Genomic DNA, 17467 nt, shown 5'->3' with positions numbered 1-17467 from the left:
GGTTTTAACCTGGTTTAATTTCCTTTTAAAGCTTCAGACACAGAAACACACACTTGCCCCTTTGACCTGTAATGTAATGCAATAACAGTCAGTTATCTCATACAATTATAAGCGATTAAGTCAAAAACATAATTAAATGTCATAAAATCTTGAAACATTAACACGTTATTTGTACATTACATACAATACTTTGTGATTTATGTAATATGTAGATTATGTTTAAACAAATGAGTGAAGGATCTACAATGCAGAAACTTGCTCATTAACATTTTAAACCAACGAGAGAAAGAGGCTGCATTCAGGGACACTGTGCTCCGATTGGTTTATGATTTAGTTATGCATTTATTGATTGATTTATCAGGAGAAATTTAATTTATCCAAGTGATAAATACCCCGTGTGAACTCTGGCCGCATCTCTGGTGAGATTGTAAATCACGTAACCAGAGAGGGGAACTCCAAACCACAAAGGAGTATGGGTAAGAGGATCAATACGCTCAGAAAGATGAGCAGAACAAAATAAAGTCACATCAGATAAGACCGGTCTTATCCGCACTCTTGCAGTGAATCTCTTACCTGGCAGGGTGACAGGTCACAATAACGCAAACATGCTATATCCGTGTGACTTTTCTTAAAGCTCTAAGTGGCCTGGATTTGGGCAGCAGCAACCTGAACGAACCAAAAAAAATTAAGTTTCAGAACTGGCCTGCTCAATTTGCCTTCTATACAAAATCATTCATGCTGCTCTAGGTGCATCAGAGAAAGTTGCTTGACACTGACTGACGGTCTCGGGGGGTTTGGCTGTTTTTCAGATGCAGGCGCGGTTATTTCTTGACTCCCCTCGCTGGAACCCCCCCACCAAAATAACACCTGATCCAGGAGAGCTAAACAGCGTCTTTGTTCGAACCCGGCAGGAAGTTCTCAGCTCTTTAATTCAGAAATGCAGGAAATCCATTCACATGCAGGAGAGCTGAAATGTGGAGGCTTCGTCACAGTGGGCATTATAGCAGGTGGTAAACTGACACATGCATATGAACCATACAGTCTATGATATGGACAAATACCAAATAAGCAGAACTTGTGCAAATTTACACACACCTATGCAATATATGCACACTCACTCATTTACTGCGAAACGTTTCCCAGACTGCAGATCTGATGTCGCTTTCCTGAGCAAAGAGGCCAGCCGTCTCTGCCCAGTTTCCTACGGAGGAAACACATACCAGATTTCACTACATCTCACACACAGTCAGAGGAAAAATCCATGGCAGCTCGTGCACTCTTTTAGAAGCTTGAAACTCCTCTCATGCAGTTCCATAGCTCGCAGCATATTGTAGCGTTAACCACAGCTTAGTGCAATGCTAAAAACCTGAGATCACTCATACCTGGAATGATAATGAGCGGGTCCGCTGTAGCTTCAAGATGCTACCTGCACAAGTCTGCCTGCAAGCGGAAATATACGTCATTCACATGGAAAGGTTACAATGCACAATAGGGCATGTCATAAAGCCAACAACAGGTCTTCAAACTCTTCAAACTGCAAACTGACCTATTTTCCTCACTTAAAGGGGCTAAATTTAAAATTCAGAGCATTACAAAAAAAAAGCGTTGTGGAGTAATGGCGTCCTGTGCAGAGAATGAAGTCCATTTCTCTCTGTGTTGTAATCATGTTCTTTGTTTTATTGGAGCCGGTCTGGCCGTTGGTGCGTGATACTGCATGTGCCTCGCTGGCTAACTAAAAGCCACCGCTGTGCACTGCGTTCACACGGCGATTATCGCAGATAATGTCGTCCCAAAGCAGAAGCGTAGTGCACTCCCTTCGTTCCCCCTCCGGTAAACGCGATATTAGCTGCGTCATCACTGTTGCCGTTGGTGGCACCGTTAGCTGTCAGCTGCCGCCTCAGCCGTCGCCATGTTGAGAGCGGCGTGGAGACAATCCTTCAATCATAGGTATGCTCCAGATTTGGAATCGAGCACCTTTAACATACTGTCGAACTAAACAGTGAAATTTGGCCGACAGACTCAAATTAAACCCGTGATAAAAATTGAATAGACAAAAACACAAAATTTTGTCTAAGGACATCTGTTGTGAGTTCTGTTTGAATTTGATCTTAAAGGCACAAAAGGGCAATTGACATCCGGGACGGATCTTCGATAACTGATTGGCTGGTGGTGAGAGATGTGTCCTCATTCATGTCAGCTCATCCACCCATAATTTGCCAGCATGTGACACAAGATTCATAAACACTGGGCCAATGAGATGCATCTCAAAGCTAACATACATACATACTGTAGACATTTGACATTCTTTTATGTCCTTGTCCTCTTTCTTTAAATAAGGGACTGTGGTTTTCCGTTCTGCCCTCTTTTTTCTTAACTCACCTCACCTCATTACTTCTCATTTTCTTCTTCATCTTCTTCTCCCTTGGGCAGCTGGTATACCAGCAGCCTCCTTCCCCTCCCTTCCTCTTTCCTGTGCTCTTTCTCCTCCCACTCTCCCACCTTCCTCATCATTCAGCTCAGTTCATCTAAGTGTGCGTTAAATCCACTGTAGTTCTTTCTTTTCTCTCTCAAGATGTCCTGGACTCGAGTCTTCGTCCTCTCTTTGCTCACCACCATCCTCGTCCTCACCTGTGAGTACCTTGTCTGGGTAGGGGGAAAGTATTTTTTTGGGGGGGTTATACATCATCCTTTGGCGATAAGCAGAAAAGTTTTGAGGATATAAAATGCTGATATGTGAGGTCTTTTAGTATGGAGAAGAAAACTTAAATCTAGTAGTATTTTGTTTTGTTGGCATTATAGTTTGAATCTGTCATTAAATTCCACATTTATTTTCGAATTTCAGCTTAATATTTGCAATTTGGGGATCAGTGTGAATCAACTTGTAAAGTTGTAAAAGTAAAAAAAATAAAATAATGCTGATTGTTTAATTGAATTGGCGCATATTTGCATCAATGTTTTAAGTCAATCAAAGTGATAATTTTGAGATGGATTAGCCAAACAAGACATCTTACGGTTTACAGTCATCACAAATTATGGTTGTGGCTGTTTTAATCCTGTTTAAATATATCACATTGGTCATTTGTAGAGGGACAATTAAGGCCAACGCAAAATTCGGTCTATTGGTGACATCAGAGGTCAGTCTGTAATAATAATCTTGTGTGATATTTCTGTATTGCATGTATTTTGTTTCTGAGACGTGGTTTCTAACTGTAAACTGTAATGCAGTAACTTGTAGAGGACAATTTAGAAGTATTTTGGCCCAAACATCAAACACTGGTTAAATTAAGAAATAGGGGGCTAGAAAGCTTTATGTAAATGTCATAATCTAGTGCTCCTGCACAGAAGTTTGGGGTCTATTCCATAGATATATGAGGTTTTCATGGTCCGCTTTATCATAGCGATAAAGAAACAAGTTTTCAGCTCTTTATGCCAAATGCTCATTAATAAAAGGCCATTCACACCCACATTTTGAGTATATATTTTCAGAATTTGATACGCACAAACGGATGGCAATACAGTTTTGCAAATCTCCACATGCATGTGCTAATAACATTGTTACAATATTGGGCCCATATGCATGCTTTGGTGCAAAGACAGGGAATTATAATTTCTCTTTCTCTGCACAGTTTCCGGTGTGGTGAGAAGCGTGGCGTTGCGGGGCAACTCTAAAGCAGCCGATCCTAAAGGTGACACTTGTTCAAGCCTTTTAACTATTTCAAATGACCTGGCTCCACATTTCCTCCCTGCATTGCCTTTACCTTCTGACCTCTGACCTTTAGGTGCAGCGCGGCATGTGTTCACGCCCGAGTCGGATGCCTCCAACTTCTTCAAGCGCCGCAGCCGCCGCTCAACCCGATACTATGAGCTGCAAGGCAAGTTCTTCGATATCTATCTATTGGTTTGTAGTTCAGAGGATGACGTGGGTTGAGGTTTTGACTGCAAGCTGTGGAAGTTCAGGAGAGAAATAGAAAGAAAGTAGTGGAAACTCAAGCAGGTGTTGTTCCACATAGCACCAGCTCTATCTGACACACACACACACACACACACACACACACACACACACACACACACACTGGAGGCTGCAGAAGGAGTCACAGGGTAGTATGGAGCAGGCTCTCTCAGTTTTCTCTGCACAATAAGCTCATTCTTCCACTTCAAACCAAATGAACAAACACATGGATGAGAGGTGTTCCAGGCCAAAGCTGCAAACACACAGGAACTCATTATCATACTCTGGCAACCAAAATAACTTTTCAAGAATCCAAACAGGATTCCTGTCTTCCTTTAAAGCACAAAAATGGCCGGAATTGTCGATATGCTGCCGACAACGGCGGCGCTCGTATTTACAGTCAAGTATGTTAATTCCTTTCTCTTCTGCCCGCCCATCAGAGCACCAAACGGGGCCTCGGCTATGGACTAACAGGCCCACATTCTCGGAACAATAATAAAACACTTATGTCCCCTTGCCAGGGCGGTTCACGAGAACCTGACGGGACAGCCGAGCAACTGGAAGGACTTTTTTTTATTTTGCCAGAAAGTGATGCACAGGTTATGTAGGCCCTCGGGGTAATACTGAGAATATACTGTTGTGGTTTATCAGCCAATTTCATGATTTCATATAATCAGTTTACCCTTATTTAGTCTAAGATGCAGAATCTACCAAGAGAAAAATAGAATTCCCCTCCTTGCTGCATTGCTCCATTATTGAAAGGACAACACTTAAATCGGGTATATGCAATATTTCCAACAGATGTTGGATGATTGCATAACCAAGTGTGACTTCAGTGGTTTTTTCCATCTTCCTGTGAGTTTCATACCTTTCTTTTAGCTTGTGATCTTATATTCTGAGGTCAAGGCGAGATTTTAAGGAAAGATAAAAGGACATATTAAAAGTTCTAATCACAGTGAGTCTCATGCTATAACGTCAGCATCCATGTTCAATATTAGTAGGCTTAATGCTAATAACAAAATATAACATGATGGATTAATTTCAGGTCCCAATTCCCTTCCCTTGGCCCGACCCATAGACATAAGAAGTGGTCATAGTCTGCGGAGGAGTCACGCATATGGCTCTGGTAGTGACCTGGTCCCAAGGTAGACACGCCCTAAAACATACCCTGCTTTATGGTCTATTTTCCTCTTCATGGGACCATCGTTTACTAAATCAACATCCTGCTGTATTGAAGAAGACTTGAAACTAGAGATTGAGACCATAAAGTAATGTTCACAATGTTTACTGAGGTAATAAATCAAGTGAGAAGTAGAGTCATTTTCTCATAGACTTCTATACAATCTGACTTCTTTTTGCAACCACCTGCTGATCATTAGAAATAATGCAAGTTTAAGGCACTTTAGCATGTGCTTCACTTTTTAGACCTGGAGGTTGCCGCCTGGCCGTACCCAAGGTTTTGGCAGCCACATTTTATTGCAATCCATCCAGTAGGTGTTGAGCGATTCCACTCAAATCCATAAATGTCAACCTCATGGTGGCACTAGAGGAAATATCAGGGGATCATCTATGGTCACTAGGTTTCCTCCTCTGAACCATAAATGTCTGTAGAAAATGTTGTGCCAATACTTAATGGGGATATTGAGATATTTCACAGGACAAGTGAAAACTCTGAGCTGCTGGTGAGACTTGAGTGGAAGGTGGCCATTAGGGCTCATCCTCTGGGAGCGTGAATGTTTGTACGTATGTAATGTCAATCCACCAAATATCTGTTGAGATATACTGTACAGTTGTGGTCAAAAGTTTACATACACTTGTAAAGAACATAATGTCATGGCTCTCTTGAGTTTCCAGTTATTTCTACAACTCTGATTTTTCTCTGATAGAGTGATTGGAACAGATACTTCTTTGTCACAAAAAACATTCATGAAGTTTGGTTCTTTCATGACTTTATTATGGGTTAACAGAAAAAGTGATCACATCTGCTGGGTCAAAAATATACATACAGCAGTGCTAATATTTGGTTACATGTCCCTTGGCCATTTTCACTTCAATTCGGCGCTTTTGGTAGCCATCCACAAGCTTCTGGCAAGCTTCTCGTTGAATCTTTGACCACTCCTCTTGACAGAATTGGTGCAGTTCAGTTAAATTTCATGGCTTTCTGACATGGACTTGTTGTTTCTTCAGCATTGTCCACATGTTCTCAATGGGATTTAAGTCAGGACTTTGGGAAGGCCATTCTAAAACCCTAATTCTAGCCTGATTTAGCCATTCCATTACCACTTTTGATGCGTGTTTGGGGTCATTGTCCTGTTGGAACACCCAACTGCACCCGAGACCCAACCTTCGGACTGATGACTTTAGGTTATCTTTAAGAATTTGAAGGTAATCCTCCTTCTTCATTATCCCATTTCCTCTCTGTAAAGCACCAGTTCCATTGGCAGCAAAACAGCCCCACAGCATAATACTACCACCACCGTGCTTGGCGGTAGGCATGGTGTTCTTGGGGTTAAAGGCCTCACCTTTTCTTCTCCAAACATATTGCTGGGCATTGTGGCCAAACAGCTCGATTTTTGTTTCGTCTGACCACAGAACTTTCCTCCAGGAGGTCTTATCTTTGTCCATGTGATCAGCAGCAAACTTCAGTCGAGCCTTAAGGTGCCGCTTTTGGAGCAAGGGCTTCCTTCTTGCACGGCAGCCTCTCAGTCCATGGAGATGCAAAACACGCTTGACTGTGGACACTGACACCTGTGTTCCAGCAGCTTCTAATTCTTGGCAGATCTGCTTTTTGGTGGTTCTCGGTTGACTCTTCACCCTCCTGACCAATTTTCTCTCAGCAGCAGGTGATAGCTTGCGTTTTCTTCCTGATCGTGGCAGTGACAAAACAGTGCCATGCACTTTATACTTACAAACAGTTGTTTGCACTGTTGCTCTTGGGACCTGCAGCTGCTTTGAAATAGCTCCAAGTGACTTTCCTGACTTGTTCAAGTCAACGATTCCCTTTTTCAGATCCATGCTGAGCTCCTTTGACTTTCCCATTGTAGCGTTTGTGGGCGTTTGTATCCAATGAGCCCTATTTAAATGGCCTCAGAGAAGTCACCAGCTGTAGTCACTCATAATCACTCACAAGAAGTTAAGAGGCCATGCTATGAAGCTCATTTCATTGACACAACTTTCTAAGTCACCAAAATTGCTAATTCATGTTGCTGTATGTATATTTTTGACCCAGCAGATTTTGTCACTTTTTCTGTTAACCCATAATAAAGTCATGAAAGAACCAAACTTCATGAATGTTTTTTGTGACAAAGAAGTATCTGTTCCAATCACTCTATCAGAGAAAAATCAGAGTTGTAGAAATAACTGGAAACTCAAGAGAGCCATGACATTATGTTCTTTACAAGTGTATGTAAACTTTTGACCACAACTGTATATATCAATCTGGACTAACGTGGCATTCTGACCTTCATCCATCAGTATCCTTTCCTTTCTTCTCCCCACAGCCGAGCAGAGGGTAAGGCTTTCCTTGAATGAGCGGAGGAGGGAGTACAACGAGGAGCAAAGGGATGAGTACGAGAACTTCATCAAGGAGGAGCGCGACGGTGAGACCCTGGATTCCTCTCAACCCCATCTTCACTCAAATTGAGAGCACAGCCATCGTAATGCTTGAATGACAAACAAAACCGGAAATTAATAGAGAAAAAATAACCCTCCTTCAAATCCTCATTTTAACCTTCCATAAACAACCAATGACACATTTAACATTATTTGCTTCACATAATCGCTTTGTTCCGTCACACTGAAGGAAACAGAAAGATCGAGCATATAGACTTTGGATCAGTAAACACATCCTAGCAAAAAACCTGAGATTTACTTGAATGCCAGTCGTCACGAGAGGACTCACCAAGGAGAACACATCGAGGGAAGGCCGAGTTTGGATCTGGAACGAAACCTCTCGGCGCCAAAGCGTCCATTTGTGGTTGACCCCGAGCTGACAATTGGCTGTCTGTCTGGTGTGATATAATTGCAGTGACGGTTTCTAAACTAAGAACTGTGAACACATAGATGAGAGTGGGGTTTTAAGATACACAGTGTTTTGGGTGGTTTAGGAGAACAAAATGATCTCCACCAGGCACCAGAACACACTATGGTTTTGTAGAAACCGGCTTAGTCATATAAGAGCATAAATGTCAAAACTCTTTATTTTTTTTCCGTCACATTGTTGGCTCTTTATGCTGGATTTACACCATGTCATTGTATTTGTAGCGAGTCATTAACAACAACAAAAATAACCAGACTCAAACAAACTGCATTCATGAGCTGAATTCATTGAATTAGTGTTCAAATTTGGATATAGGTGTAACTGCCAGCAATGGTGGTTTGTTGACGCACTTGCAGTTGGTTTCAAAGAGTGGGAGATATCATAGCGAACAGAAATCTCCTACCTGGATGTTTGCGTTCTAAGGAATAATGTGGTTTCACTTACATACACCGAGCTAAATGCTAACAATTTAGATCACCTACATTTACGACGATGTGCTAGGGCCACTGTAGGTTAAAAAAGTCGAGGGGGTCTTCTTCACAGATAACATATTTACAAGTTTAAAGTGGTGCATTTACGAGAAAAAAAACAACGGAAAATCTGTTTTTTGTCAAGTAACCACATTGCTTTACTTTGCAAGGTTGGATGAACTTCATCACATGGCAGACACTGCCTATTCAGAGCAAAACAACAAACTGATTCCAATTTTTCTTTGTAAATTTGTGAGTTGTTTTCTAGTAGATTTATATTCTCCTTTCTTGGAAATGTTATGTTTTTTCTGTTATTTTCTGGGAGTTGTGTTCATTATGGAAATAACGGACTCTTCGGTCGCTAGTTGCTCCATGTTGTTCACAAGCTTGTCTGTGAGCTGTTTGGTGCTGCATAGGTAACATAGAGTGAGTTTATTTGAGCTTTTTCGCAGTAAATAGCTGTTTGCTGTGGCCGTAAACACTAAACTAAAACAGTTAAGTTGTTGGCGGGAAAATCGAACTATAAATTATTGTCCGGTAATAATTCCCTCTACGACTGACCCCTGTCATATATCAGTAGCTGTGTGATCCTTTGGCATTAAACAAATACATTAAACATTTTAATTAAAAAAATGTATCCGCAGAACAAAACGAGAGATCGAGGGAGACGAATGAGCAGCTGCGAGAGTATCACTACGACGGCCACCAACCTCGTTACTACTGGTTCCACTGAGTGTGCGGCCGCATGGAGGCCCCTCTCTCCGGAGCCAGCGCTGCCATCACCTGTACCACAGGGGACTCCTGACACTTTGAGAGCAAGTGCTAAAATTATGTCCATATCTTTATCTTACTTTTGTCTTTTTTAAATAAAAACCCTAAATTGTGCAATATGTCTCCACATCAAACTGTAACATGTATTAAAAGTGCAGTTTGGGTATTATAAGCTAAACTTTATATTAAATGGAGGCTCTATGTTTTGCATGCTTGTTTTTACGGCCTTTTTCTTTTTACATGTACATACAAGCTATACAATATCCTGTTATGTCAGCCTGTGGGCTTAAAAGCAATAAATCAACCTCGTACATTAACAACTGACAGTGGTTGCAGCTTTATTTGTGCCAAAAAAAATTAAAAAATTCAAAATGACAAATTTATGAGGGTGAGTTTCCTGATTCCCAGACCACTGATGTGTTTTAACTCACTCTAGCACTGTCTGGTATTTGGAGTATTCAGAGGGAGGGAGGCGGAGTGGAATAAAAGAGAAGATGAGGTGAGCTGCAGAAGTCATCAGACTAAAATCAATTCCACATTCCAGAGCGGAAACAGGAGTCGCAATCGTGGCAGAGGAGAGATGGAGATAAAAGGATAATAGGATGACAGCAAACAAAACCCTGCAAACATGGCGTGTCACTCCGTGCTTACTGACCACATCACAAAGCCTGACTTTATCTCTTAACTGTGTTCCCAGCTCAGACCTTTCCTGTTCGAGGCTGTGCAGGTTGGCTCGCAGTCTTGTGTGAGCCCCACCTGGCCTCAGCAGTCATCACTATAACACATGAAGTGTGTGTGTGTGTCCTGATGCAGGAGACTGGTTCTGTCCCCATGAAAAACAAGTGCAGCTAGGGTGTAAAGCTAGACTTTATCTGACATGTTTAAGGCAGGATTTCTTCCCTTTAAAGCATAAAGGTACTGTTAGGTTAGGTTACCTACCCTTAATGAAATGTCCAATCATTCAGATCACATTGCTGTATGGTGTCACTCAGTTTGGATTATTTGTTGATCAAGTTTTAACTTCTTATACAGTAAACCGTTAATTGGAACTATTTTCTTATCATTCCTCAAAGCTGAAGTTGGATTTAAGTTCAAGCTTGTATCTAAAAAGGACAGGCCTTTTTCCCAGCAGACCCTTTAGCTTGTCATAGTAAAAAAAAGAACAGCTGTTACTAATAGCTAATACTATTCCATATTAGTTAATTCCATACTTTCCAGATCTGCCCCATAAATTTGCTCAGCTTCTCAGAAACAGACATTTGACACAAAACGTATTGCTTTAATCAGCTTATTTAAAGTGTATTCAATAAAAATCAGACATTCAAATCTCCATAATCAATGACAACATCAAACTGTAAAATCATAATTCATACAAATGCAAAATTGCTACTGAGACATTTAAATTACAGAGGTAAAAATCCTGGTGCTGTCACTTCATGCTGTTGAGGAACTTGCCATGCTCCTCTCCTCGAGGCTGGAGGAGCTCTCCGGCGATCTTTGGTCCCTTTTTCTCCTGCAATAAAAAAAAAACGTGGAGAGGAACATCAGCTCTGCTTTCTTTCACAACATGAGAGGTGAACGGTGAGTCAGAGAGACATTTTACCTTCAGCATCCCATCGCGCTCCCATTTAAACAGACCGCAGTTACTGAAATGGTAAAAGATCAGTTATAATGTGCATGTTATTAAACTGAAACGGTATCGAAAGGTATGAGAGAGACATGAAAAGAGCTCTAGGAAATGAATTTTAACCTGCAGTGTTTGTTCGGCAGTCTGTCCAGAGCGATGGCTCTCTGTCCACAGGGACACTTGAAGAAACGTTTGATGGCATCGTGCCACCGCAGTTTATGATTCTCCTCCACACAACGGTCTGCCGGCTTGAAGTAGGTATAACTACACTGGAAGAAAGGAACATGGGAAAAAATGACTTTCCCTGCTTCTGACCGGGTGACAGATAAATCTCATGAATGTTTATGTATTTATACATATCTGAACCAAGTAGGTGTAAATTCAACTCGGTACCTTTTTACAGGAAACAGCACGACACTTCATCTCTCGGATGCCCTTCATCTTCTCCTCCATCTGCTCCTTCTGCACGAGCGGATCGAAGTAGCGCTCCTGCACTTGGTACTCCGCCTGAGAGAGAGAGAGAGGAGATTCAGACAGAAAAGTCTTTAGTTCAGACACACTTAACAGATTTTCAGATACGAATGCGAGATTATATCTACGTACAACAGCTGTAAGTTCAAAACGGGCGAAGTAAAACAAGTCTTAACGGATGCAGATGGTTAAGTTCCAACTTGTCGTACCGCCTGTAGTGCAGCGTCGTGGCGAGATTTGGCGTTGAGGATCTTTTGAAACTCCTCTGACTGGATGTAGAGGAGCTGTTCTCGCTTCTTCTTCTGAGCCGGTTCCTCTTCCTCAATACCGGACGATTCGCCTGGGCAGGAAGTAAGAGCACAAGTTATAACAAGCAACAAATAAGTCATTTTGTATGCGATTTAAATGCAGAATTCTGCATTTTACTAATCAAATCAAGAGATTTCTTCACATTCATGGATGAGCTCTTCATCAAGCACAATAACTAAGATGGCTCTTCACTGTGTACCATTGGGTGAGGTGAGATTCTTCTCCACTCGGGCGCTGAGCTCGCCGTTGTTACTCCTCTTCCTCTTCACAGCGTTGGGGTCTTCCTTTTCGAGCCCCGCCTCTTTGATTTTCAGCCTCTTCAGAGCGACCAGCTTGGCGGCTGATAGGCTGAGGGCGGGAACCGCAGCCGGTGGCGGGCTGTTCTCAAAGAAGAGGATGTCCTCGCCGTCAGAGAAGCCTCGGCCTAGGGTGGGGGCGTGGGGGGTCGCGGGGCTTTGCATGGCCTTAGGGACCTCGGAGGCTGCTTTCGGGGATGTCAGACCATCCCGGCCCAGCGAGGACGACGCCCCAGGTCTGTGCCCAGCTGAGCTCTGCAGCACCTTCTTCTGGATCTCATCTGCCCGCCGCCGCCGGTTCTGCAGAAACTCCCGCTGCCTCTGCTTCTGCTGCTTCAGCAGGTCCGAGGCTGAGATGGACTGAAGCGGAGCTGCACCTTTGGAGACTGATGATGTATAACAGATTAATAACAGGGTGGAGTTGAACATTGACAAGGGAAATTAATATCACTGGACAATATCTGAATTGGTTGTTTGAAAAAGAAAACTTATTTAAGGAATGCATCGTAGTTCAGGAAGAAAACTTAGCATCAGTACTGGCCGGTTGATAAGTATTATTGCTGCGATTTTACCAGATCACAGGACCTGATTTGTGACCAGCAGTTGTACTGTAAACATATCGATGTCTCAATGACAGGGAACTTTAAGGTGCGACTACATCTTTGTTCTTTTCTGGGGTTTTCACTCAGAAGTTAGCAAAAAGCAGTGATGTAGGTTGACCAGACAGTAAGCAAATCAATCAGGTTATGAATAATGTTAAATCTAGCACCAGCTGAGTCAACGTTAGCTCTGCTAAGTTTGGAAATTACTGAAAGGGTTAGTTCACATTTTTTGAAGTGGGGAGGTGGAATTACAGTAATTGTCAAAGGAGTCCTGTGACTTTGAAGCAAGCGATATAATGGCTCCAGTTTCCGTTTGGAAAGGGCTGTCTGACGTCGAAGTAAGCAGCTGTGTAGGCGAGCAGCAGAAAGCTTAAGTGTACGCTATATTTAGAATATTTTCACCACTTAACCTTGCCTTATAGCCCTTTCTGACGGGGAACTTAAGATGTTATCTAAAGCCACAAGACTCCATTGACGAAAACTGTAACATTACCTCGCAGAACACAGGAGTCACTGGTCTACCACTGCCTCGATTGCCGTGTTTGTTTGTGTTATTGTGTGCTAACGTTGCATCCGCAGAAGTACGTTGCTTAGCTTCAGCGCTGGTGTTGACCTGTCTGCCTCTCCAAACTGGGAGCATGCTGACCACCATTTAAGTTACTGTATGTAATAGACTGACTATAAGGATGTGTATATACTGTATATGTAGCAGCGTGATTAAGCAGAAACCTACGTCAGGGCAAGTTTTTATGTGATATGAGTGAGTGATATAAAAACCTAAAAGAAAAACATAATATTAATGGACCTGCTTTTTAAAAATAAATACTTCATTAATTCATAGCTAGAGCAGTAAACGGTACCTGATTGGCTGCCCTGTATTAAGTGCTTCTTCAGCTGCAGAGCTCCGGGTGTTGGCGCTGACAACAGGCTCTTAAATTCATTTGAACAACCCGCAACTTCACCGGACTGCATGGCTAATAAAATAAACAAAAACAAAACAAAATCAGGTTAACCGACAGTCTTGAAGTCTGTGCATACGAGTGTGTGTGTAAGAGAAAGAGACTATCAGTGCTTACCCAGCCTCTTGGCCTGATTGACGAGCTGAGCGGAGCCTTTCACAAACAGCTTGTCCAGAGTCTTCTGGACGGGTTTGTTCGGTTTGGATGCCGTTCTGCAACACACAGACCCGTTACAGAAAATGTAGGGTAGCTCAGGTTCTACCCAGTTCCCCACTGTGCTCCCGGCAACGGAAGTTGCAGTTAGCCCACTCGCAGCCGTTTGACATCACTCACAGCGACGAGGCGCAGGCGGCCGAGGACACGCCGCCGTAGTAGAAGCCGTCCTGACACAGCCGATCTCTCAGGTTGCCGCCCTTCCCCTTCACCTTCACCTTGTTGGGGGCTTTGCCCGAAAACGCCGACTGCAGCTCAGCCCTCTTCGCGCTCATCTGCTTGTACTGGGCCTTGACGTGATACTGGCAGAACTGGCACTCAAACTGTGAACGATCAGCCACACAGAGACTGTAAGACATGGTGGGAACACCAACCCCTGGTGGGAATATGGATCTAAAAAGTTGTTTGCAGGGGAAGATGGACCCACCATGTTGACGAGCTGAGAGCAGGGGTCTCCGTTCTTCTTCATGGCCGTGCAGGTGCCGTAGTCCTGAGCTTCACCCAACAGCAGCACCTTCTGGGGGTTGTCCACCGTCAGGCTCACCTGCACACGTTCAAAACAAGTTTTTAATTTTTCTGGAAGGGGAATCCAATTACAGTAGTAAACTGCAAAAAAATGTAAGCAATTTTCTATTTCATTTTTAATAATTTAGTTTTATATCATTGTACATTTCTGTAAAAAAAGAAATGGACTTTTATATTTTATAGACCAAATGATTTATAAACAGAGAAACAATACGGAGATTAATCAATTATGAAAATAAACATTTGTTGCAACAACATGAAGGTAATAAGAGTATCACCGGTTTCTGAAACCAGAACACCGGCCTCTCTTCTGGATGTACATTATATACAGCTAACGGCGGCCACTCACCCCGTCATACCCGTCCTTCTGCTTCAAGAGGTTCGGGTTTAGGACTCCGATGACGGTGCCCGGCTCCGTCTTCCAGTGCTCTTTGTGGACTTCACCGAACAGCAGCAGAGACACAAACACTTCCAGGTTATGGAGGTCGTTCAGTTTCCAGATGCTGAAGGTTTTGCCCTGCGGAGAGGAAACGCTCGGTCAACAAACGTGAATATCGCAACAGCAGCGACCGAGTAGGCGCATGCAGCAAAACACAACATCAACATTACCCACACAATTTAGTATTTTATAGTATTATTTTACAGTGAATTTATTAAATATTTTTGTGTTAATTGCTTTCTACAGTACCTCATTTATGTGAGCTTCTGTGTCACTGCTCTTAAATGTATCTTCACATACCTCGCCATCATTTATAATCATTTTATCCAACGGTTCATTTTTTTTAACTGTAATCTAATATACATTCTGGCATTTCTCTATATTATACATTTAAAATGTACAGAGCATCAATAGTATGTTTGAAACAGAGCCTGTTAATGAACTGCATTGGCTATAAGTCTACAACAGAGACGTGTCTCTATGGAATGAAACAAAGCTGCAGGGGCTTTAGTACCTGAAAAATGAAATCTTTGAGAAAAAGCATTAAAAAATATAGTATGCAACAAGAAATTCATAGATGAATTATGGCAAAAGAATGTATTTTTGATTCACTTTACCAATTGTTCTTTCTAGTTGCCATCTTGACCTTTTGCAACCGGTGAACGGAAGTTTCAATATTTGGAATGCGGAAGAGTGACGTAGAGACACCGTAAGCCCCGCCCTAAAGCATACTCTGCTTTATGGTCTGTTTGACTCTAAATGGACCATAATTTGCGAAATGAACATCATGTATTGAAGACGACTTGAAACTAGAGATTTAAGCATAGACCTACACTGCTGTTGCTTTGTGGTGTGACCTTGTTGACCAGCACAGCGAAGGTAACCCAGTCGCTATCCTCCAGCTTCTCCCGAGCCAAACGCTCAGGCACCTGCGACAGACGGATCAGATGGCGGTCGGCCATCTTGCGGTCCATCTCGCACGAGGAAACGCGCGGTTTTCTGAAACGAAAGTGAGCCCAGATTCAGACTGAAACACTGGATTTTTGTTTGTGTGTATGAGACACAAATTCGGGCCTCTCAGCTGCTGATGTTTAATTTGAAAAAGCCAGCATTTCTTCAGTGTCCTCACCTGAGCCGCAGTCCTGAGTATTTCTCAACACCCACATCTTTAGGGATGGGAGGAAGAGAAGAAGGTTTGGGCGTTCCTGTTGATGCAGTTGGAGGTGAACGCAGAGGATTGAAAACCTTGCTGGTGCTCTCTACTGGCAGGAAGGAGCTGCCAATCTTTATCTCCATCAGAGGACCTCTGTCTTCTGATGAGGAAACAGTGAAGAAAATACACTCAAATACATACACAAGTAGCGTTTTTTAACAGAAATACACCCCGACTTCCAATGACAAATTTCAGTAACTCTGGTTTTCATAAATGGACTGCGTAAGGATAAGTTCTACCTGGCGATATGCTGGGTTTGGTATGGTGAGCTACCCTGGGTTTACGTTTGAAGGAGTCAGCATTGTTGAGCTGATCAAAAAAGTCAGCGGACTCCTGGAGCTTCAGACCTCCTCCTCTGACTGGAGCGGATGAAGATGTTGCTGCTGTCAGAAGACAAGGAAAACGGAATCAACTTCTGTTGTTTGTGTCTTTATCAATGTATTCTGCACATTATATGTAAAAAAGAAGAAGTAAAAAGTGGCCAGTGGACTTCAGAATGTGTCTAATGCTGTGGCTGGTGAACAACAAAATGTTTACCTGCTTGTGTCTTGGCCTTTTGCGTGGTAGAAGCCGGTTTGGCCGGGGTCTTTTTGGAGGTCGGCTGTCGAGTGGATGTCGGTTTGGGTGTCATTGGTTTGGGACCAGCCGAGCTCCCTGCAGTCAGGACTGGAGTGGAAGATGAGGGGGAAACCTTCTGGCTTGCTTCCAGCTGCTGCTGCAACTGCTGCATCTGCTCCTGCATGCGCCTCAGCTCGTCTGAGGAAGGCAGACATTTAAAGATTGTGAACACACATGCGTTGTCCAGCAACTAGAAGTAGATTAGAGGGGAGGGATCAGCGGCACACACCTTGTAAATCCTCCTTGGACCTGTCCAGGCTCTTGCAGGCTTCTCCGCCACTTCCTTTTCTTTTAGCCTCTTTCTCTTCATTGTCAATGTCATCCACCTCCCCGAAGAGATCTGACAAGGCATCCTCGGTCCCCACATCTGGCCCTTCCTCCTCGATACCCTCCTTGTACTCATCCTCATCATTGTCGACATCAAACAGGCCGTCCAAGTCGTCTGCCTGCTCCTGACTGCCCCGTTCTTCTCCGACTCCCTCACTCTCAGCCAGCAGCGCCGTCAACATGTCCAGATCATCCTCACCTGGACAGACAAGACATGAGCTGACTTATGTTTTGACCCATTTAAGAAGCTCTATTTTAAGGTGTTTTAAATCCCATGATACTCACTGTCCATTTTAGAGATGTTAATAGTGGTGCCGATTTCAGATGAGCTGGTGACCTACAAGAAGGCAGACAGTTATGATTGTGAGAAGTGAAGGAAAGGCTCTTTGGCAGCTCTTATAATAACATGAATTGTAGACCTGAGAAAACAAACAGACATCTGCATGACTGGACTGCTTTCTCTCTAAAAAAAAACAATTGTTTGAAATATAACTTTAGCACTTTAAATGTTCCAGTGAACTGTTCCAAGACAGTCTCAGCTTCAAAGTAGAACTGAACGGACAGTTCAACATTTAATATGGTAGACTGCTACTGAGTCATAAAGGACATTTGGAGTAATGAATACCGCTCGTTTCTTCT

At 42.9% G+C, this 17467-nt stretch overlaps 2 protein-coding genes and 1 long non-coding RNA gene across 5 annotated transcripts in view; 1 reads left to right on the top strand and 2 right to left on the bottom strand.

The window, feature by feature from the left end:
• Positions 1-53: 53 nt before the first annotated feature.
• Positions 54-1901, bottom strand: LOC137877023 (uncharacterized). The gene is made up of 4 exons (XR_011103495.1): positions 1547-1901; positions 1383-1440; positions 1119-1201; positions 54-967 (listed from the first exon to the last, which is right to left on the bottom strand). It is a non-coding gene; the product is annotated as an uncharacterized lncRNA (long non-coding RNA).
• Positions 1902-2556: 655 nt separating this feature from the next.
• On the top strand, positions 2557-9483 carry ucmaa (upper zone of growth plate and cartilage matrix associated a). The gene is made up of 5 exons (XM_068716697.1): positions 2557-2630; positions 3627-3686; positions 3780-3872; positions 7450-7548; positions 9103-9483. The coding sequence occupies exons 1-5, from the start codon at positions 2573-2575 to the stop codon at positions 9189-9191; spliced, it is 399 nt and encodes a 132-aa protein (XP_068572798.1). The 5' UTR covers positions 2557-2572; the 3' UTR covers positions 9192-9483.
• A 1025-nt stretch (positions 9484-10508) lies between these two features.
• The window catches only part of mcm10 (minichromosome maintenance 10 replication initiation factor), a 17618-nt gene continuing 10659 nt past the window's right edge, over positions 10509-17467 (bottom strand). For 2 of the 3 annotated variants that reach the window (XM_068716699.1, XM_068716700.1), the window contains 17 exons: positions 17114-17165; positions 16731-17027; positions 16421-16639; positions 16123-16266; positions 15800-15983; positions 15504-15669; positions 14581-14748; positions 14134-14250; positions 13827-14029; positions 13611-13705; positions 13395-13508; positions 11836-12318; positions 11537-11667; positions 11250-11363; positions 10980-11125; positions 10833-10875; positions 10509-10742 (listed from right to left, as the gene is read on the bottom strand). In XM_068716699.1, coding sequence (XP_068572800.1) covers positions 10659-10742; positions 10833-10875; positions 10980-11125; positions 11250-11363; positions 11537-11667; positions 11836-12318; positions 13395-13508; positions 13611-13705; positions 13827-14029; positions 14134-14250; positions 14581-14748; positions 15504-15669; positions 15800-15983; positions 16123-16266; positions 16421-16639; positions 16731-17027; positions 17114-17120 — 2715 coding nt within the window. In that variant the 5' untranslated portion in view covers positions 17121-17165 and the 3' untranslated portion in view covers positions 10509-10658. Of the gene's footprint in view, positions 10743-10832; positions 10876-10979; positions 11126-11249; positions 11364-11536; positions 11668-11835; positions 12319-13394; positions 13509-13610; positions 13706-13826; positions 14030-14133; positions 14251-14580; positions 14749-15503; positions 15670-15799; positions 15984-16122; positions 16267-16420; positions 16640-16730; positions 17028-17113 lie in introns of all 3 variants that reach the window. The other variant, XM_068716698.1, reaches the window with a different exon arrangement.

This window comes from Cebidichthys violaceus, unplaced genomic scaffold (assembly GCF_023349555.1).
Source record: "Cebidichthys violaceus isolate CVI_PGR_0920_01 unplaced genomic scaffold, fCebVio1.0.p SCAF_206, whole genome shotgun sequence".
Taxonomy (NCBI): Eukaryota; Metazoa; Chordata; class Actinopteri; order Perciformes; family Stichaeidae; genus Cebidichthys; species Cebidichthys violaceus.
Note: the sequence above shows the minus strand (reverse complement) of the source record. Positions and strands in the feature narration are given on the sequence as shown.

Bases quoted from the DNA above. Each gene is read 5' to 3' on its own strand.
- ucmaa (XM_068716697.1), top strand. From the start codon at position 2,573: ATGTCCTGGACTCGAGTCTTCGTCCTCTCTTTGCTCACCACCATCCTC. The intron at 3,687-3,779 runs GTGACACTTGTT...TCTGACCTTTAG, and splicing joins TAAAGCAGCCGATCCTAAAG to GTGCAGCGCGGCATGTGTTC. The intron at 3,873-7,449 runs GCAAGTTCTTCG...TTCTCCCCACAG, and splicing joins CCGATACTATGAGCTGCAAG to CCGAGCAGAGGGTAAGGCTT.